The 22,847-nt window shown below is 39.5% G+C and overlaps 1 protein-coding gene and 1 non-coding gene across 2 annotated transcripts; both read right to left on the bottom strand.

Annotated features, from left to right (window-relative positions):
- Positions 1-3,205: 3,205 nt before the first annotated feature.
- LOC122007592 lies at positions 3,206-3,312 on the bottom strand. Its single transcript, XR_006119054.1, has one exon. It is a non-coding gene; the product is annotated as a small nucleolar RNA R71 (small nucleolar RNA).
- A 1,918-nt stretch (positions 3,313-5,230) lies between these two features.
- Positions 5,231-15,323, bottom strand: LOC122003822 (E3 ubiquitin-protein ligase UPL1-like). Its single transcript, XM_042558819.1, has 3 exons — positions 15,285-15,323; positions 5,544-5,650; positions 5,231-5,375 (listed from the first exon to the last, which is right to left on the bottom strand). Exons 1-3 carry the CDS (start codon positions 15,321-15,323, stop codon positions 5,273-5,275), a joined length of 249 nt encoding a protein of 82 aa, XP_042414753.1. The 3' UTR covers positions 5,231-5,272.
- Positions 15,324-22,847: the final 7,524 nt, after the last annotated feature.

Raw genomic sequence — 22,847 nt, 5'->3', positions numbered from 1 at the left:
AATTGGGACATTGATACAAGTTTCAGTCTTTGCATGCTAGGGTCACAAGCATGCTAGGGTCTAGTCAGTCGGACTTGAGCCTCCTTCAACTAGACTTGGAGGGGAGGCTTATGATATAGTGCGTAAAGGAGGGGTCTGATATGGTCAGGAAGTCAAAATTCAAGGTGATTTGGCAGTCAAAAGTCAAGGGGGCGTGGTAGTCAATAGTCAAGCAGGGTTGGCAGTCAATAGTTAAGAAAAGGCAGGAGTTAGACCGCCTCGCATCATCAGCCACATAATTCCTGGTCGATCATAGGTAGGGCACGCCTCCAGATTTGAGACACAAGACGAAGTTTATACTAGTTCTTGGCTTGCTTCTGACTAATCGGAATTCCCCAGCTCAAGCTTTATAGATGGGCTTAGTACTTTTACTAAGACAACTCTTGACCGGCTCTTCAGCGATCGAATCATGAAAGATGGGTCCCTATCCATAGTCTCAGATAAAGCCCGGTTGGTGCACCACAGCTCATCATCAAGGCTCAGTCCTGGTTGCATATCTAAGTGGTCATCCCGAGCTGGCTGTAGCTAAACCCGGGTAGGACGGAAAGCACTAAGCAACAACAATGTCAGAGAATCATAACCTCCTGTTAGAGAACAACTCCAGATGCTAGGGAATATTTCAGTGGTCTGCCACTCCTTGAGAGTGGAACCTTCCTTCTATCAATAAGAGGCTGCCATACATTCTATCTCACCCGACAGGCCCTGACACCTGACATTTTCTGATAACGGTCATGCTCTAAAGGTATGCAACGTCATATAAAAAGGGAGATCCTCTTCCTTGACCAGGTACACACACATATACACTTGTCTTCAACCATTCTATTTTCCATCGTATACCGCTTTTCTTGGGAAAAAGGACCTAACTTGAGCGTCGGAGGGCTTGCGCCGGGGACTTTTTTCCTAGTTTATGGTCTCTAACGTTCCGTGTGCTTATCTAAGTATGTGCAGAGTCTAAGTACCACCAGTTCTCATACTATAGGCATTGGAGTTCCACGTTGGGGTTCACTTTTCTAACGCGCATACACAAGGTGTGCTAAACTCTCCTCTCCGTCAACACCAACGCCATCTCCATCGGCCTCCGTGTGACTCAGATTCTGGACAGGATCACCTACCTTGGTACAACCATGTCTCAGTTGACATAGCCGTGTCTCCCAGAGCAAGCCACTAGATTTTTCCATGAAGGACACATGGCATGGTCATGGCCTGAGGTATGGTCGTGTCTCACTTCTCAGAGTTGCCCACGACTCAGGAGTGCCCTGAGGCATGGTCATGTCATCTTCTCCAACAAAAAACACAGCCTGGTCGTGCCCAGATGCACGATCGTGCCTTAAATTTTTGAAGATCTCATGGCCAGACAGTGCTAATCTTAGCCGTGGTTTACACGCCATGGCCATGCCTCCAGGCACAGTCATGTGGCATAAAAGATAGGGGTCATGCCCCTACTTATAAAAGTGGATTTTCTCTCATTTTGGAGTCATCTTGGGTTTGGGACTTCGCCCCCTTCCTTGGGGAGAAGGTTTTTCCCTTTTAGAGGAAACCCTAGAGCCACCATTCGAGGAGATATAGACAATCCGTCCACTACATATGCATGAAGATCCTCCCGGAGACATTGGCAACACATTGTTAAACTTTCTCTTATCCTTTCTTTATGATTTGAGATGTAGAATACTATTCTTCATGTCTTTTGGTTGTTTCTTCATTGCTATGGAGGATATCCTCCGAACTCTGGGAAGTAGGGAGTAATTATGATATGATATTAATGTGTGAACTATGATTTGATCATTTTCCTATTCTATGATATGTTTATTACTTGTTTCATTATGTTGTTCGTTGTTTGTGTTTGATTAAATGTGTGTATGGCTAATGCATTTGGATGTAAAGGATTGATCACCATGTATAGAAGGTTCTTTGGATTGTATGACCGGGGAATCCTTAGTGACAAAAGTATCTCTTTAACCAGACTTTCTAAAATATCACCTTGAAACGAGAGTCAATCTTCTACAAGGGATTGACTAAATAGGTTTTTCCCATCTTAACGTTAGGAAGTAATTGAGACAACTCTAGAGATTATATGATCAGAGGGTCCTTAGTGACAGAGGGTATCTCTTTAACAAGACTTTCTAGAGTTGCTTCCTTAATAACGTTGGAAATTTAAGTAAACTCTCTGGTGTGATCTTCACGGGGTTGTAATGATATTTGGTTGGAGTCCCTACAAGAGTGTAGGTATGGAGGTAAGGAGATGAACAATACATAAGAACATTGATTAACATCATAGTGAAAACGAAATCCTAGAATCATTCCTCCAATCAATTCTCTCCCTCGATCGCTTCATTTCTCTCAACCTCCTTTTGACTCTCTCTCTCTCTCTCTCACACACACACACACACATTATCTCAAGCACACTTGACTTCAAACAACTTTTGATCGTCTAAATAACTTATTTTGTAAAATTAACTAGTGTTTAATCAACGGTCCATTTAAGATTGATAGTTTATTACTTGACGATATTCTGTTCACTTATGGATTGCCAATAAGTTTTTGGTGTCATTGCCAGGGATGCTTTCAAATTAATATTAGTTGACTAACAATTTAGTTACTCTAGACACTTTTCTTTTTTGTTAATAAAAATTCTTCATTTAATAGTTCTACAATTTTAATTTTCTTGTTCTTAAATTCAATATGTTTCTTTCTTTCAATTTAAATTCTATATCTTATTTTTCTAATAATTATATTTTGTAGGTGATTATTTTTAAATCCCTACTAATTTTTTTTACAAGACGCAATGAGCTTTGACATGACAAACAATCCTTTGAGAGCATTTTTCACACCCATATCTACAAGAGCAAGATCTCCCATTGTGGCTCCTCAAATTGATGCTAATCACTTCCAACTTGACCCAACTTTAATTTTCATAATACAATGTCACAAATTTGGAGGAGAAAATTCAGACAACCCTTATGTACACCTTGAAATATTTCAAGAATATTGCAATATGGTGAATTGTGAAGGAGTCTTTGCTAATTCTATTCGGTTGTTAGCATTCCCTTTCAGTATCAAAGATAAAACAAGAACTTGGTTGTACTCTCTTCCTCAACAAAGCATAACAAGTTGGAACAATTAGAGCATATATTTCTAAATTATTTTTTCCCTCCAAGTAGGATAACATATATGAGGAATAAAAATCCAACGCTTTGTTTAGATAGATGGAGAATCACTATTTGAAGCATAAGATAGATTTAAGAATTTATTGCAACAGTACCCTCATCATGGTTTGGAAAAATGATTGATTGTGCGCATATTCTACATAGGGATTTCCTTTTCAAGTAAGAAATTTTTGGATTCAACTACAGGAGATTCTTTGATGAATAGAAGTTTGGATGAAGTATATAAATTAATTGATCAAGTGACACTAAATCTTCAAGAGTGGTCAAATGAAAATTTGAAAACATCTTCTTCAAGAATCCTAGAAGTGCAAACCATGAATGCAAATGTGAATGTTAAACAAGATTTAGTGCAACCACCCAAGAGTTTTGAAAATCATAAAGATATCAACAAGTTATCGAAAGAGGGGTTTAAACAATTGGAGATCAAGATAGAAAGATTGACTCCATAATGCCTCCCTTCCACCCAAACAAGGTCTAGTGAACATTGTAATGATCTCAAGCTGAGAAGTAGTTGGAATCCCAAAGAATTTCTAGAGAAAGATGGATACAAATTTGAGTAAAAGAAAAAAAGGAGAATCATAAAAACTCATCTCCATCCCTTCAGTAAAGATCTATAGGCCACCGGTATCATTCCCTCAATGGTTGATGCAATCAAATCTAGAGAATAAATTTGAATCTCCACCACGTACTAAAAAAGAACCTATGGGGAAAGAGAAATCCATCCTATTTCCTTCACTGAAAACATATGTACCACCAATCCCCTTTCCACAAAGGCTACACTACAAGAAAAAAGTCAAACAACAACGGTTTTTCACCGTTGTCGTAGGCCATTTTGAACTGTTGTTAAAGGCCGTGTTGTTAAAAGGGGTGGCAAAAGACAACAGTTTTTAACCGTTGTCTTTGAAGGCAAAGACAACATTTTTTACAACGGTGAAAAACTGTTGTCTTTTCCTTCAAAGACAACAGTTTTTCACCGTTGTCTTTGAGCGTCTACCTTTAATAACAGGGTCTTCAACAACAGTTTTAAACTATCTACGACAACGGTGAAAAACCGTTGTCTTTTTTAGAAAAAAAATAAAAAAAAATTAATACACAATTTTCCAATATTATAAATCATTCAAAATACTAAATTTCAAAATAAAATTTAATATACAATTTTCTAACATTCAAAAATAATATTTATAACATTATGAAGAAATTTCATAAGCAACCAACAAAATTTCATAAGCAACCAACAAAATGATAACACTATTAAAACAAAGGTAGAACAATATAACACAAGATTTTCTACTTAGATGTCGGTGAAGAGGAGGGATTGCAGCTCCTAGTGCTCCTTAATTTGTTAAAGTCTCTTCATTTTTTTAGCTTGTCGGCATTCTTCCCAATACTCTTGAGGACACCTATTCGAAAAGATATATATTACAAATTAGAAACTAAACTGTACGCGTGATTCTAATTGCATTGCATAAATGTTACATAACCATAAAAACCATTTGATATAGTCATCTAACAGAAGTACAAAAAGCGTTATTTATGTAACATAAATGGTAACCTCTTGAAACAATATGGTGGCTCTTAAATTTCTTAACAAAGAATGGTTTGGTGTTGGGATTGATAGAGTCACCACTAGACTTTACATGCTGTTTGATTAAGAATGATCCTAGCTTATGCATCATACTTCTGGGCATTGACAGGGACTTAAGTGGAAATTGTGATATGGTGACTTGTTGCCAATGAAATGTTTTTCAAGTTAGGGTGAGAGATTATCAAGTAGAACTTTTAAGCCAATGGTTGAGTCTGAGTAGTGAGTCAATACTCCCACCTAGGCAGGTCGAGAGAAATCCTCCTCACTCAAAGAGGCATTTGATGGGTCAAAATCAGCAATTGGTAAAATAAATGATAAAATAGACATGCTATAAAATTGAAAGACCAGTTAGTTAATTTTTGGTACAAAATAAGCTAGTTAACCTAAAAATTAAGGCTAACAATATATTTGAGAGATCAAAGAAAGCAACTGACCTGTACATGGCAGAGAGAAAATAGTCATATGTTATCAACTGGCACAAGGTCTAACCAAAACCAAAGCCTTCACTAGCTTCATGGATAGCAAGCAACAACCTTTCTTCTAATTGTTCCCTGGAAGAGTATTCTGGTAGATCTAGTTGGTTAAAACTGCACATTGATTGAAAGTTATTAATGTTTGGTTAAGATTCAAGTACAGAGAAACATGAAAGCATCAAATGCAATAAAATATAATTGAATGGAGGGAATGGAAAACACCAAGATGTAGAACATAATTATACCCCTGAAAGAATTTTACAATTGGTGGCAAGGCATTACTAGGTATGTACAGAGGGCAGCCTTTCAGGAGCACCATATGTCTTGTGAATCTGAAACTGCTGTGGACCAGATATACCCTGTAATGCTTTAAACCCCTCCAGGGGAACCTGAATTACATCCAAAAGATTATAAATCCTGTCAACCAAACTTTACTATTCAACCCACCATGCGTGCAAGGCCTTAATTGCTTGTGAGGAACAAAATGTTACTATACTATTGTGTAAGTGCACTGAAAATCAACAACAAGAGATGCATTTGTTGTTGGGTTCGTCGGGCCGCGAAAACCGCTTTTTCGCGTCGCGGAAACCCCGAGTCACCTAAAGCCGTAGATCCGTGCAAAGATTCGTAAACAAAACTTTTGGAAAAACCTTTTCTTGTACGAGTTTGTAAAACCTTTATATCTACACTAGATAAGGGTTATACCTTCGAAGCGTGCCTTTCGCTTATCCCGCTCGTCCAAGGAGTTGCCGGATCTCTAGACCGTCAAGCGCCGGTCCTCTAGAAGTATCCACACGGACACGTAGGTGGAGAAAACCTCACACAAAGGTGTGCTAGCACCTTGGTGAGATTCGGCCAAGCAAGGAGGAGAGGGAGAGGGAGAGCTTGAGAGGAAGAAGGAAGAAGATGCTCACAAGTGAATGAAAAATGAATTCACTTCAATTCACAAAGTGGCCGGCCACTTTCTTCTAGTGTAACTCCCCATTAAATGCAATTAATGTGAAGTTAATAAGAAAATGGCTTTGTAACTTCCATGAGGTGGCATCCATGATGATGTGAAATATCATCATTGGTCCACCTAATGCCAACTCACCAATGAGGTGGCAAAAGGTCAAGTCAAAATTGACCTTTGGTCTTCCTTCTCTAGTCAAGTCAAACTTGACTCAATCTCTACCATGGTTGATCTAATCCAACCATTTGATTCGAGCCAATTTAATATAATGAATCTAATACATTAAATTAAATTGATTTAATAAGTCATAATCTAAATTAGACTTATTAAATACATGAATCAACTTGAGTCGAACTCAAGTTAGCCCAATTAGGATTACTCTTAATCCAATTTGATTTATCAAATAAATCTAATCCTCTTGGTTCATCATATGAACCTAATCTCCATCTATTTGTCCTAAGTGTGTGACCCTATAGGTTCTTGTAACGTTGGCAATGCCCTAAACCCATTTAGGAGCATAAGTAATGAGCGGTATCTAGCAACACATCATTACTACCCAAGTTACAAGAATGTCGAGATCCAACATCACCTTGTGACTACTAATTGTGACTCCTCACAAAATAATGACATTGTCCTTCTATCCTAGACATCTAGATTGATCAATGTGAGGCATAGACCGTGTCATCCTCTAATCAATCTAAATCTTGAACTCCAAGTAGACTCACTCGATCAAATGAGCTCAACATCTAATGTTGACTCATTTGGGCATGGCCATGCACTTAGTGGTCTCACTCTATCAAGAATAGCGATGTCGCTCCCGTCATATGGGAGGGATAGATCCCATCTACATCACTCATATCTCTCTGCATAATTCGTTACATACCCAGTAATCGCCTTTATAGTCCACCCAGTTACGGGTGACGTTTGACGAAACTAAAGTACATAACTCCTTATGTAGGGATCCATGGTGACTTCAGGTCTAAGGACTAATAGTCATACTAATAGCCACATGAGAAAGTATATGACACTCATATAACGATCCATGATATTTTCTCATGGCAGGTCATTCAGTATACATTCTCTAATGCATACCCATGTGTCAGCTTGATATCTCTATATCCATGACTTGTGAGATCAAGTCATCGAGCTGACCTACATGCTAGTCTTAGTGTATTAACATTGTCCCTGAATGCTAATACTCGACTAGGAATGATTTAGAGTAGTGTTACCTATATCATCTCACTATCGATTCAACTAATCGATTGATATAGGTATGAACCTTCTACTCAAGGACGCTATTATACTTAGTCTATTTGGCACTAATATAAATAAGTATAATAACCAAACAAATGCCTTTATTAATATACAAGAATATGATATACATGAGTCCATACAATCATCAAATGATTGGCTCTAGGGCTCTAACTAACAATCTCCCACTAGCACTAGTGCCAATCAGTATAGGCTCTAAGCCCTAAAGACCTAGTGTGACCATCATGCTTCCTCTGTGCCAAAGCCTTGGTCAAGGGATCTGCGATGTTAGCCTCTGTAGGTACTCTACAAATCTTCACATCTCCTCTATCGATAATCTCTCGAATGAGATGGAAGCGCCGTAGTATGTGCTTGGTCCACTGGTGTGAGCGAGGTTCCTTTGCCTGTGCTATAGCTCCATTGTTGTCACAATAGAGCTCAATGGGGTCAGCAATGCTAGGAACCACCCCAAGTTCAGTGATGAACTTGCGGATCCAAACTGCCTCCTTTGCTGCCTCTGATGCAGCAATGTACTCGGCCTCTGTTGTAGAATCAGCTACTGTGTCCTGCTTCGAACTCTTCCAGCCCCCAGCACCACCATTAATGCAAAACATGAACCCTGACTGTGATCTATAGTCATCCTGGTCGGTCTGAAAGCTAGCATCACTGTAACGCTTTACAGCTAGCTCATCATTGCCTCCATATATCAAGAAATATTCTTTAGTCCTTCTTAAGTATTTAAGAATATTCTTGACCGCTATCCAGTGACTTTCACCTGAATCTGACTGGTATCTGCTCGTCATGCTCAAAGCATACGAGACATCAGGTCGAGTACATAGCATGGCGTACATGATAGATCCTATGGCTGAGGCATAAGGGATCTGATCCATGCGGTCTCTCTCCTCTCTAGAAGAGGGACCTTGAGTCTTCGAAAGACTCACACCATGTGACATCGGCAGAAATCCCTTCTTAGAATTCTGCATGGCAAACCGAAGGAGTACCTTGTCAATGTATGTACTCTGACTTAGGCCAAGCAATCTCTTAGATCTATCTCTATAGATCTGTATCCCTAGAATGCGGGATGCCTCACCTAAGTCCTTCATTGAGAAGCAACTCCCTAGCCAAGTCTTGACAGACTGAAGCATAGGGATGTCCTTCCCAATGAGTAGTATGTCATCCACATACAATATGAGGAAGATAACTATGTCTCCTACAACCTTCTTGTAGACACAAGATTCATCTTCGTTCTTGATGAAACCAAACTGTTTGATTGCATCATCGAATCGAAGATTCCAGCTCTGAGAAGCTTGCTTTAGTCCATAAATGGACCTATGCAGCTTGCATACTCTGCTAGTATGCTGTGGATCTACAAAACCCTCAGGTTGTGTCATGTACACATCCTCGAGTAGGTTTCCATTTAGAAACGCGGTTTTGACATCCATCTGCCATATCTCATAGTCATGGTAGGCTGCAATAGCAAGCATGATCCGAATAGACTTAAACATCGCTACTGGAGAAAAGGTTTCATCATAGTCAATACCATGAATTTGCTTGAAACCTTTAGCTACCAAGCGACCCTTATAGATAAGTCCATCCATGTCAGTCTTTCTCTTAAAGACCCACTTACACCCAATGAGTTTTACCCCTTCAGGTGGATCAACCAAAGTCCATACTTGGTTGGTGTACATGGAATCCATTTCGGATCTCATGGCTTCTAGCCATTTCTCGGAATCTGGTCTCATCACAGCTTCCTGATAGGTGGTAGGCTCATCCTCTATGAGCACAATGTCATCATGGTCAGACAAGAGAAATGAGTATCTCTCAGGCTGACGACGTACCCTATCAGACCTGCGAAGAGGTATGTCTACTTGAACTGGTTGTTGTTCCTCAACTCTTTGTGGAACAACATCATCCACAACACTTTGTGGTTCCAGTTCAACTTCCATCGAGGCATCAGTGCTATTGTTCGCATCTTGAACTTCTTCAAGATCGAACGCACTCCCACTAGTCTTTCTAGAAACAAAGTCCCTTTCTAGAAAGACCCCAGTCTTTGCCACAACTACCTTGTGCTGACTGGGAATGTAGAAGTAATATCCCTTAGTTTCCTTGGGATATCCGATGAAATAGCACTTGTCGGATTTGTGTCCTAATTTGTCTGAGACTTGACGTCGTACGTAAGCCTCACAGCCCCAAATCCTCATGAAAGACACCTGGTCTCCCAGTCCATATCTTATATGGTGTCTTTATCACGGCCTTGGATGGAACTCGGTTGAGAATGAAAGCTGCTGTGTCTAGAGCATATCCCCATAGATATGTCGGAAGATCTGTGTGACTCATCATAGATCGTACCATATCTAATAAGGTACGATTCCTCCTTTCGGATACACCATTCCACTGTGGTGTTCCAGGAGGAGTGAGTTGAGATAAAATCCCACACTCAGCTAAGTAGTCACGGAACTCATGGCTTAAGTATTCACCACCTCGATCTGATCGAAGTATTTTAATACTCTTGCCAAGCTGGTTCTGTACTTCATTCTTGAATTCTTTGAACTTTTCAAAGGATTCAGACTTATGTGTCATCAAGTACACATAACCATATCTACTGAAGTCATCAGTAAATGTGATGAAGTATCTATAACCGCCTCTAGCAGCAACATTGAAAGGGCCACATACATCACTATGTATGAGTCCTAACAAATCAGTTGCTCTCTCGCTGTGCCCACTAAAGGGAGTCTTGGTCATCTTGCCTCGTAGGCATGACTCGCATATCTCATATGATTCAAAATCAAATGAGTCCAGCAAACCATCCTTATGGAGCTAGGATAAGCGCTTGTCATTTATATGACCTAAGTGACAGTGCCAGAGATAAGTTTGGTTCAGGTCATTTGACTTGAACTTCTTGGTATTTATGTTATAAATAGGGCTCTCAAGGTCTAGAATATAGAGTCCGTTTATTAGTGGTGCACTACAAAAGAACATATCTTTTAAATAAACAGAACAACATTTGTCTTTTATTATGAAAGAGTATCCTTTCTTGTCTAAACAAGAAACTGAAACTATGTTCTTAGTAAGAGCAGGCACATAACAACAATCATCTAAATCTAGTACAAGCCCAGAGGGCAGAGATAGCTGATAAGTTCCTACAGCAACAGCAGCAACCCGTGCTCCATTGCCTACTCGTAGGTCCACCGCTATTTCTCAGCGCCTGCACATCAGTACAAATGTGAGAAGCACATCCAGTATCTAATACCCATGATGTAGAAATAGATAGATTGACTTCTATAACATATATACCTGAAGTGGAAGTCTCACTTCGCTTCTTCTTAAGATCCTCCAAGTATACCTTGCAGTTCCTCTTCCAGTGCCCGGTCTGACCGCAGTAGCATCCTTGGCGACCCCTCCTTTAGGCTTCAGTGCCTTGCCTTTGCCCTTGGTTTGGGACTTTCCCTTACCTTTGGGCTTGCCCTTGCCCTTGTGCTTCTGGACCATCAGAATGGGCTTAACCTTCTTAAGGTTAATCTCAGCAGTTCGTAACATACTAAGTAACTCGGGCAGTGGCTTGTCAATCTCGTTCATGTTATAGTTGAGAACGAATTGACTATAGCTATCTGGCAAGGACTGCAAGATCAAGTCAGTGGCCAGCTCTTGGCCAAGTGGGAACCCCAGTCTTTGTAGGTTCTCTATGTACCCAATCATCTTGAGTACATAAGGACCTACAGGAGCCCCGTCTGACATCTTGCACTGAAACAGTGCCTTCGAGATCTCAAATCTCTCATGCCTCGCTTGTCCCTGATATAGTTGGCGAAGATGCTCAACCATATCAAAAGCGCCCATCAACTCATGTTGCTTCTGAAGCTCTGAGTTCATGGTCGCGAGCATTAGACATGACACATCTAATGCGTCATCTTGATGCTTCTTGTAAGCATCTTTGTCGGCTCGCGGGGCATTGGCAGGAGGAGCCTACGGAATGGGCTGCTCCAGAACGTACAGCTTACGCTCCTGGGTGAGAACTATTCTCAAGTTCCTGTACCAGTCCAAGAAATTCGCTCCGTTGAGCTTGTCCTTCTCAAGGACAGATCGCAGGGAGAAGGAATTCGTGTTCGACGTCATGGTTATCTATAACAGAAAATTTGCAGAAATAAATATCATATTCTTTAAAAATCATTTAATTAGGCCTTTAATTAAATGATGCTCCCATTGAATTCTATAATTCTTGTGGGACAAGATCCACATCATACTAACCCTTGAGTTAGCTTTGGCTAATACGCCCAAGGCTTAGTATGATCGGTAGGTAACGATTACCAATTACATCTCTATGCAACTCTTGTTTATAGAATCAATATCCGCATTTATATTAAAACTCGAGTTAGCTTTGGCTAATACGCCCGAGAGTTAATATAGATGTGATTTTGACCTACCTTTCCAACTATTGGAAGAATGCCTATAGTTGACTCGATCCAACCGAGTAACTAGGAATACTCAATCTAATTGAGTTTGTATTCACCCATGCATTGATAGGCGGGACCAAGATTGTCCCTCCGTACCCTACCAAGATAATATGTATTGCTCTGCTTTGGCAGATTCAACAATACATGTGATCGAGGTAGTGATAGGTATCACGGCACGGTTAGGCATTAGAGTTGAGTCGATTGAGATCTAATCTAATCGAAAAGGATGCATCCTGTGCACGACTTAGATCTAATCTAATCGCAAGGGTGTATCATGTGCACGACTTAGATCTAATCTAATCGTAAGGCACTAATTAATTAACTACTTATTAAATATGCATCACATACACAAGCAATTAATTAATCTATTTGTGATTTACTCATGGCCCTTCTACGATCTTCTCAAGCCAATGAGAAGATCGATTGGTCAACCTAGGGTCAACAGCTTCTCCAAGCTCCTCCCTTTGACCACCTTGTGTTGCTCGTGCCCGCCTCGGAACTCCGTCTCGTGTGGACCCTCCACCGCTCCAATTTGTACATTACAATTTGAAACTCGAGTTACATTCAAGTCTAAATCTAATTTACAACAAGAATATAAGAGAAGGCATGACGCGCAGGTCGCGAATATAATACAACACTCGCAAACACATAACGGCACGCAGGCCGTATTATGAATTACAACACAACCAATCATATTGGGTTTTTGGGCCATGACTATCAAAAAATAATATATAATTCAAAATTATATATTTTTCATAATTTTCTATAATTTTAAAAATAATTTTTACAATTTTTATGAATAAAATTTCCCGGCGGTCCCGTTTAGCGGTTTCGGGCGCAATCGCGGAACGGATCCCCTTGCGGGGCCCAGGGGCAGCGCCCCTACCCGCGATCTAACCATCGCGAGGGTTCCATTGCGATCCAACAGCGCCTAAACCCGCTGTCCCAAAAAGATTTGGGTCGAGACATTGCCGTTTCGGAAAAATCTTCCCGGCGGGTTCGTTTTTAGCGATTTCGGGTGCAATCGCGAAGTAAATTCCCTTGCGGGGTTAGGGGCTATGCCCCTACCCACGATCTAACCATAGTGAGTTGCTCCTTTGCGATCTAATGGCACCCGACCCCGCTGTCCCAAATGGATTTGGGGCAAAATGAAGCCGTTTAATAGAAAACTTTCCGTTAGCCGAAGCCTACAAGTGCCGAGACACTTGTGCTTCGCTTCTACGGAAAAATTACTCATAAAAACTCTAAAAACTCAATTTTTACAGAAAATTACAGAAGGTTTATTTTTCATAAAAATACAAATGAACTCGTACAAGTCTTTGCACGTGGCTCTGATACCACTGCTTTTTCGCGTCGCGGAAACCCCGAGTCACCCAAAGCCGTAGATCCGTGCAAAGATTCGTAAACAAAACTTTTCAAAAAATCTTTTCTTGTACGAGTTTGTAAAACCTTTATATCTACACTAGATAAGGGTTATACCTTCGAAGCGTGCCTTTCGCTTATCCCGCTCGTCCAAGGAGTTGCCGGATCTCTATACCGTCAAGCGCCGGTCCTCTAGAAGTATCCACACGGACACGTAGGTGGAGAAAACCTCACACAAAGGTGTGCTAGCACCTTGGTGAGATTCGGCCAAGCAAGGAGGAGAGGGAGAGGGAGAGCTTGAGAGGAAGAAGGAAGAAGATGCACACAAGTGAATGAAAAATGAATTCACTTCAATTCACAAAGTGGCCGGCCACTTTCTTCTAGTGTAACTCCCCATTAAATGCAATTAATGTGAAGTTAATAAGAAAATGGCTTTGTAACTTCCATGAGGTGGCATCCATGATGATGTGGAATATCATCATTGGTCCACCTAATGCCAACTCACCAATGAGGTGGCAAAAGGTCAAGTCAAAATTGACCTTTGGTCTTCCTTCTCTAGTCAAGTCAAACTTGACTCAATCTCTACCATGGTTGATCTAATCCAACCATTTGATTCGAGCCAATTTAATATAATGAATCTAATTCATTAAATTAAATTGATTTAATAAGTCATAATCTAAATTAGACTTATTAAATACATGAATCAACTTGAGTCGAACTCAAGTTAGCCCAATTAGGATTACTCTTAATCCAATTTGATTTATCAAATAAATCTAATCCTCTTGGTTCATCATATGAACCTAATCTCCATCTATTTGTCCTAAGTGTGTGACTCTATAGGTTCTTGTAACGTTGGCAATGCCCTAAACCCATTTAGGAGCATAAGTAATGAGCGGTATCTAGCAACACATCATTACTACCCAAGTTACAAGAATGTCGAGATCCAACATCACCCTGTGACTACTAATTGTGACTCCTCACAAAATAATGACATTGTCCTTCTATCCTAGACATCTAGATTGATCAATGTGAGGCATAGACCGTGTCATCCTCTAATCAATCTAAATCTTGAACTCTAAGTAGACTCACTCGATCAAATGAGCTCAACATCTAATGTTGACTCATTTGGGCATGGTCATGCACTTAGTGGTCTCACTCTGTCAAGAATAGCGATGTCGCTCCCGTCATATGGGAGGGATAGATCCCATCTACATCACTCACATTCCTATGCATAATTCGTTACATACCCAGTAATCGCCTTTATAGTCCACCCAGTTACGGGTGACGTTTGACGAAACTAAAGTACATAACTCCTTATGTAGGGATCCATGGTGACTTCAGGTCTAAGGACTAATAGTCATACTAATAGCCACATGAGAAAGTATATGACACTCATATAACGATCCATGATACTTTCTCATGGCAGGTCATTCAGTATACATTCTCTAATGCATACCCATGTGTCAGCTTGATATCTCTATATCCATGACTTGTGAGATTAAGTCATCGAGCTGACCTACATGCTAGTCTTATTGTATTAAAATTGTCCCTGAATGCTAATACTCGACTAGGAATGATTTAGAGTAGTGTTCCCTATATCATCTCACTATCGATTCAACTAATCGATTGATATAGGTTTGAACCTTCTACTCAAGGACGCTATTATACTTAGTCTATTTGGCACTAATATAAATAAGTATAATAACCAAACAAATGCCTTTATTAATATACAAGAATATGATATACATGAGTCCATACAATCATCAAATGATTGGCTCTAGGGCTCTAACTAACATTTGTCTGCTAAATCTTTTTTTATTATGCTGTATTTATTGAACAGTGCTGCATAATCGTGCACCATTCATTTTTAACTTCTATATGATGCTTTGTTTTCAAGTGTAATTAGGTTTTCTCTTTGCCTGTGTTAGTAACTAGTTATGTGTCAGTAGTATCTCCTGTCAAAAATCAAGAAAAGTCAAGTAAAAAAACAATAAAACTGTCATAATATACCTTTGATGTTCTAGTAACAAATTGTATTAATCTCGCCATGTCCTCCTTGTTAAATGATTTAACAACTTCCCAAAACCACTGAATTACAGTAGAAGCAGCTGAATATCCAGTATACTCTGTGTTGGCTTGAAGATCATCAACTGCATGATGCAAGATGAATTAAATGAAGTACAATACTCTAACTTTTAATTAAACAAGAAACAAACTTACGGTCAATCTCTGGAAGTCCACTTAGAAGAAGTTCAAGTTCCTTGTCATTGAATATTAAAATAAGTTCCTTAGGCACTAATTCATTGAAGCCTTCTAGAAAAGAATTGATCTGAGGACGAATAGTTGTGGTCAAAATGTGTTCAGCCACAAGATCCACATATTCATGCTTTGTCTCCTCAATTACTCTGATATTCCTCCCTCCGGGAATAAGCTCATAGTCAGTGACCTTCAACAAAAGTAGTTACTAGAAAAAGTAAAAGTTTAGTCAATTAGGCATATGTATATTTATACATTATTTAATTTCCTTTTCTTCCATAGCTGAGCCAGCAAAATCTGAGTGTGGATTCAGTTACCCTAGTTGCGCAGATACTGAAGAAGAAATTTGACTATTAATATACATTTAAAAGGACTATCTTCCACCAAGGAACCCCCTCGGATGGAAGATGAACGGAAGTAATGGAGGTGCTGGAATGAACCGCCGCCAACCTCTGCCTCTACCGCCTGAACCCCAGTAGGAAGAAGTGAAGAAGACCGTCGTAAGGTGAAGCACCAATGAGAATGCCCCCCTTCCCTAGCTAGATGTAACTTCCCATCGTCGCCGTGATCAAATGAAGCACCAATGGCAATTAATTCCTTTACCCGATCTAGGCCCTCTGTGCATACAACCTGGAGTTGACAATGTTAGAAGGTAATTGGACAATCCTCTTAGATATTTGTAATAACTAATAATCTACTATTAAAAAGAAGCCACAGATCACTGCTTCGAAATTCTTATCCACTAAAATACCATCACAATATACACAATGAGCATACGTGGATCATACTTCATCAAGAGAGAAAAAGCTACAGGATACCAATATGCGTGAATCAAGAATAAAATTGTGAAATTAGAAACACCAAGGAAGCTTACTTTAACATTCTCTTCATCACAAAGATAAGCCCCAGCAATGGTTGTGTCTTGCATGTGGCTCTCTACGGAATCTGAAGGGCACAAAACAGCACTAACTCCACCTTGAGCATAATTTGTGTTGCTCGCCTGAGGTTCAGCTTTAGTAATTATAGCAACAGATCCATACTTTGAAACTTCTAAGGCATACCGTAGTCCAGCAACACCACTACCAACAACTATAAAATCAAAAAACTTTGTATCACAATTGCTGTCTTGCGAGCACGCAATTCATGCCGTGCGAACAGTTTGGACAGAGCGAACAGTTGTCCCATGCCCAAACCTAGAAATGGTACAAAACCTGACAAAGAAGATAATACAGGTTGTTAAATGTAGTAGGATTGTTTCACCTTTGGTAAAGGAGAAGAAGTGGAAGGGCGGTGGCGTCGCGAGCCCTAGCTCGAGGAGAAGCCCCGCGAGATGAATCGGGGGTTCTGGTACTGATGCCGTGCGAAGAAATAAAGGAAAGGGAATGGTTTTCTCCTCCTTTAATCTGGGCCGTCCGATTTGATGAAGATGGATCCATTTGATATAGCTGATGAAGAGATGAGTGGTACGAATCTAGTTGCCTTCTTGCTTCGATCCAATGGTCCATGTAGCTTCAAATCTGGATGGAAGGTTAGATGGTTTAGATCTGAATGAAGGAGGAAGATTTCTCTTGATCTGGATCAATGGCTCATATTAATTCTACTTGATCTCCATCATTTGACCTCCAAATAAAGTCAAATTTGGAGGAGGAGCGTCTTTCGCGGAGGAGTCGCGAAGGAGGAGTCAGAGATAGGTTTTTGTTCGTTTGAAGAGTTACAGAGAAGTGGGTTTTAGTTTTTTTTTTCATGAAGTTAAAAAAATTGTTGTGTTTTTAGGATTCAACAACATTCAATAGACAACAGTTTAATAAAACTGTTGTATATTATCACATAAGCAACACTAAAAGACAATAGTTTTTTAAAATCGTTGTCTTTGACACACATTAGACAACAGTGTTTTGAAAAACTGCTGTTATTTAAAAAATATTATGGTGAACAACAACAGTTTTCAATAAAACTGTTGTTAAATGGAAAAAAGACAACAATTTCTTGAAAAACTGTTGTCTATTAGGTGTGGTTAAATCCAGTTTTTATTGTAGTGCTAGTACAAACCAAGAAATATAAAGATGTTGGCAAATTCTGTGATAATGATATGGTTGAATGCAATTTTCTTGATGTGCTTAAAGATGAAGATTGTTCTAATAATGATTATGATGATGATGTAGTAGCTTGCAAAATTTTCAATTTTTCTATTGTGGTTAATGATTATTATAGTGATATAGAATTTTCTGATGATGATGCTTAACATGAAATATTTGATGTACCTGTTGATTCTCCTATTTATGATATTGATGTTAGTGTACTTTTCACCGCTTATGATAATGTTGATATTATGGAAGAAAGTGTAGTGAACTCTCTTGTAGAAGTAGTGTCTCAAGAATCATTTTCTTTGATCACACAACCACTTGACACTATAGAAGTTGTAGAAAATAAATTTGGTGATAATATATGTGTAGGGACTTTGGTGATAATACTTTTAGAACCACCACCACCTGAGCCAAATATTGAACCCTTACTTAATCTAAAGGAAGTCACATTCATTTATTTAGAACTTTTAGGTACCTTTCTATTAGGATCTGGAGAATTAAACACTTAGAAAATGCAGCAGAAAAACTAACTAGATCCTTTCATAAGATCCATCTGAAGGAGGAAAACATATTCTAAGTTTGTTAAAAGGGAGTTATACCTTTGTTGCATAAACACGAACTCCCGACATCAAGGATCTTAGCACGATCATGTGTCTATGCCTCTTTTGGTATCCACATGAACAATCCTTCCGTCTATCTCACGAACTCACAAAGTGGAGAAGAAAACCAACCAAGGTTGTGCTAGCAACCCTAAGGGAGATTTTGGCCAAAGGAAAGAAGAGAGAAGAAGAAGGTCTAGAGTTCGAATCTTGGGGAAAGCAAAAATCCACTGGCCAGGGGTGGAAAGACCTAGTGAGTAACGGCACGGCCAAGGGTCGTCGGTCGACGACATTAGAGGTCACCAAATGGGCCGACGACATAAGGGCCGCCAGTTGGGCTTCCGCAAGGGCCGCCCAAGAGGCCAAAGGGCACGGTCATTATAATAAAAAGGCGCCTTTTTATTGTAACGACCTGACAACACATTGATAAGCATTTCTCCTCTCTCTATCTTATGTTTTGGATTATAGAATGTTATTTTTCTTGTCCATTGGTTATAATTCCTTTGCTATAGAGTAGATCTTTCAAATTCTATGATGTAGGGAGTAATTATAATGTGATATTTATGTGTAAACTATGTATTTGATCATTTCCTTGTTCTATGATATGTGTATGACTTATTTTATTATGTTGTACCTTGTATGTATTTGATGAAATATATGTACGGTGAATGCATGTAAATATAAAGGATTAGTCACCATGTAGAGGAGGTACTTTTGGTTGTATGACCGGGGCCCATAGTACTAAAGGGTATCCCTTTAATTGGACTTTCTAAAGTCAACGCCTCAAAGTGGAAGCTAATTCTCTACAAGGAATTAGCTAATTAGAGTTTAATGAGTTTGCGCCAATTCAATGTTAGGAAGTGATCTATATAATCTAGACTGTATGAATGGAGCTCTCATGTGACAGGGGGTATCACTTTAATCGGAATTTCTATGCTACCTCTTTTACTTAATAGTATTGAAGCTCAATGGTGTAAACACTCCAGTGTAATCTTCGTAGAATTGTGTCGGTATTTAGTTAGAATCCCTACAGGGTGGCAAAAGGTGATTTGTTCACCCCCAGCTCCTTCACTAGCCCGTCTCCAAGCTAACACAGAAAGTTAGAATCCCTACAAAGTATAAGTATGGAGGTAAGGAGATGAACAATGCATAGGGGCATTAACTAGCATCATAGTGAAGTCAAAATTCTAGAATCATTCTCCCAATCAATTCTCTCCCTTGATCACTTCCTTTCTCTCAACCTCCTTTCAAATCTCTTGCTCACTCTCTCTCTCTCACATTCTCTCGAGTGCACTTGATTTCAAACAACTTTCGATTGCTTAGGTAACTTTCTTTACAAAATCGACTAGTGCTTAATCAATAGTCCTTATGGGATTGATACTTTATTACTTGATGACATTTTGTGCACTTGTTGATAGACAATATAAGACAAATGTCAAACAATGCAAAATAGATCAAGTATAGGTCGAGTACTAAATAGCTCAAGTAAACTAAGTGTTAACACTGTCAAAACTTGGTTAAACATAGTTTTTTAAAAATAAATTCGCCCCCTCCAGCAGTATTTAGAGATTTCATAGGGCATTTATTTTTCAGAATACAACGGCTTGACCACATATAGGGATGAGTAAAAGACCAATTAAATTGAATTAATCAATAGAATTTGAAAGTTTGGTGCGGCTAATTCAATGATTCAATTTTTTTAAGAATATGCATTTTTCTAATATATTAGATTCAATTTTGATTTTAAATTTTATAATCTGATTAAACTAATTAAATCAAGATATCATCAATCAATTGATATATTATAATTAGTCAACTAATATATCTGAATAAGACACGACTTAATTAGAAAATCAATTTGATTTGACTATGTAATATCAGTTGATGTGGGATGTTACGAGCGGATCCAGAGATGATGTGGTAGTTAAAGTCAAGGTAAGGTGGAGGCTAAAGCATAGCTCTCATTAGGTTTTAGCTCCTCACTTAGCGCCAAGGTCTTTGGTATAAGGACGGCCGGCCTAAGAGCTGGTCAAACTTAAAGGATCTAATGGTCTGCTAGTAAACAATTGGTCAGAATAAAGACCAGTCAAAATTATGACTTGCACTACATAACTCTATTATATAACTTGCCAGCTCAAAGGTCAGCTAGGCATATCTAAGCTTAGTATTCGCTCTCAAGATATGGTCGAACAACCCTGGAGCCGAGCGGGCTTAATGGACCTATCTCTCTATTCAATGCCAAGACATACATGCTAAACTTGAACAACCCTAGAGTTGATCGAGCATATGAGATACAACTCATTACTGCAGCATATTCCCTTAGTATATAGTTGGACTAACTTATGGGCTTCAGTGTACTCCTCATATGCCAGTCCTCCTTCATATGACAAATTAGTCAAAAAGTTGGTCGGGGTTACAAGGCTCAATGTCCCTATCTCCTACACAAGCCAGTCGATTACAATGCTGGTTAGGATAAACGTGTTCGGTCTTAATGTATCGATCGAGCATTTGAGGTCCAACTCCCCACTTTTGCAATATTACTTTTAGTTTACAAGCTTACTGTTATTAGTCTTATAATACAACTCTCAGTATAGAGATAAATAACCCCATGGATGATGGAACTTATAATACAGCTCTCCCCATTCTGCAAGGGTATAAATCCCTTATCATATAGCTTGCCGAAAGTAGGGCCAGTCGGATTTCTTTTAGAAGGCAGCAGTGTCATAGAATCACAACAACTTATTAGAGAATATTCTTCTATTACAATATACTCATACAGTGGAACCTTCCTCGAAGGTGACTCTACACCTTCCATCAGCTAATACCTTATGACAACATATTCTCTCAACCACCTCATTAATGGAGTAAGTTATAAAAGATGGTTCAAACATTATTAATGTAAGATTCCTTGGAGGGTGACTGCACATCTTTCAGACTATATACCTTCTATTACCTAACAGTTTCTAACAACCAATATACCTTGACACCTCATTATTACGGAGGTTATGAAGGGTGATATAAAAAGGGGAGGTCCTCTCCGTTTGCTAGTTACGCTCTCCGAGGCACACATACACATTTGCTATATAACTACTATTTATTTTCTCCACTTTTCGCTCGATCATCTACTGACTTAAGCATTAGAGGGCCTATGCCAGGGACCCCTTCCCTAGTTTTCACCTAACCTCCTATTTGCGCTTTTGAGTGTGTGTAGAAAAGAGCCGAAAGGAGTGCCTAGTATCACTGCTCTTCCAGCAAAGTCATCTCCAGGTCAACGTTAAAACCACCTTCCTAGCATGCCATCTCCATTGCTTTTAGTTAAGATAAAATTTGGCGCCATCTGTGGGATCTTTCACTTGAATTTGAAACATAGTGATGGAAGAAGATGGATGATTCATCGCCGTCACCTTGTCTCAAGAGGATTTCAAGTTGCTGGTAGCCGCCCGAGCATAAAGGTTAATGCAATAGCAGCAAGTAGCCGCTGCTAGTACATTGCCACACCAACTGGTCGCATCAAGGATGGGTCCTCACACTGAAAGAGGAACTCGAGTAGAAGCTCCAACTAGATTTCAGCCGGTTCCTCCTCCACCAGCGGCTAGCTTCGTATAACCACCCATACAACCAGTCAACTTACCTCCTGTGCCACCATCCCCGATAGCATATCACTGAGCATTAATTTGCACTCCGATGGGTTAAGAAGAAAGGCCCTAAGTATCATCTTCTAGAGATGCGTTTGCATAGATTTGTGTAAAGGGAAAGCCTCGATGGGAGGTGATTCTCCTGGATGGATCAGTATGATGTTCTCACAAGAGATATTGAAGGATAAACTACCCAATCATTTCTGGTCCTTGACGATCAGAGAATATAGAGAGGCCATTGATTCATAAGATCACCTCCTCAAGTTTGAAAACGCTGCTTGTTGGTGCAATTTGTACTAACATTATAACTCAAGTTTTGATGAATGACAAGTGAGTTAAATTAGGTGTTATCGTGATCTAACCTTGTTACTGAGTGTGCAGGATTGACTAACTTGATGGATCAAGAGGACCTGACACCAGGCAGGAAGTATAGTCATAATGTGCTATTCTGGCAGAAGATCGGGATGTTCGATTCCCGACAAGAGGAAGTCTGGATGTGCGATTCTAGTAAAAAGACCTGGTGGATCAGATTGACATCAAGGAGGTAACTTGACACATGGTAAGTGAAGGTAACTCACTCGAGGAGAGTGACTAAGTGAGGACACGTCCTAGTTGAGGAGACAGTAGGCATCTGCCCAATTTAGGTCCATTTCAAAAATCTAAATTGAGACCCTGAATACATACTAGTTTGGAGGATAGGGTCTAAGTCATAAATTAATCATATTATTATTGTGCTAACTCTATTTTGTAGGTTAGATATTGTCATGTTGGACTAACCTAACTTGCAGGGTAAAAAATTCAAAAAGGCCTCAAGTGAATAATACCCGAGGCACCTTCAAGCATTAGAAGGTGCTTTAAGTACTGTTCATGGAAGACGCCTTCGGTGCTATGGAAGGCATCTTCTAATGGATAAAATTTAGAACTCGTCAGCGATAAGGTATAATGAATTTGGGATAGATTTCTACCTATAGAAGGCACCTTCAAGGCTATGGAAGGCAC

The sequence above is a fragment of the Zingiber officinale genome, chromosome 7B (genome assembly GCF_018446385.1).
Source record: "Zingiber officinale cultivar Zhangliang chromosome 7B, Zo_v1.1, whole genome shotgun sequence".
NCBI lineage: Eukaryota > Viridiplantae > Streptophyta > Magnoliopsida > Zingiberales > Zingiberaceae > Zingiber > Zingiber officinale.
Note: the sequence above shows the minus strand (reverse complement) of the source record. Positions and strands in the feature narration are given on the sequence as shown.

Excerpts from the sequence above, each read along its gene's own strand:
- LOC122003822 (XM_042558819.1), bottom strand. The coding sequence starts at position 15,323 with ATGGCGAGATTAATACAATTTGTTACTAGAACATCAAAG. Across the intron at positions 5,651-15,284 it reads TTGTTACTAGAACATCAAAG|GTTCCCCTGGAGGGGTTTAA; the intron begins GTATATTATGAC and ends GATGTAATTCAG. Across the intron at positions 5,376-5,543 it reads CTGCCCTCTGTACATACCTA|TTTTAACCAACTAGATCTAC; the intron begins GTAATGCCTTGC and ends ATCAATGTGCAG.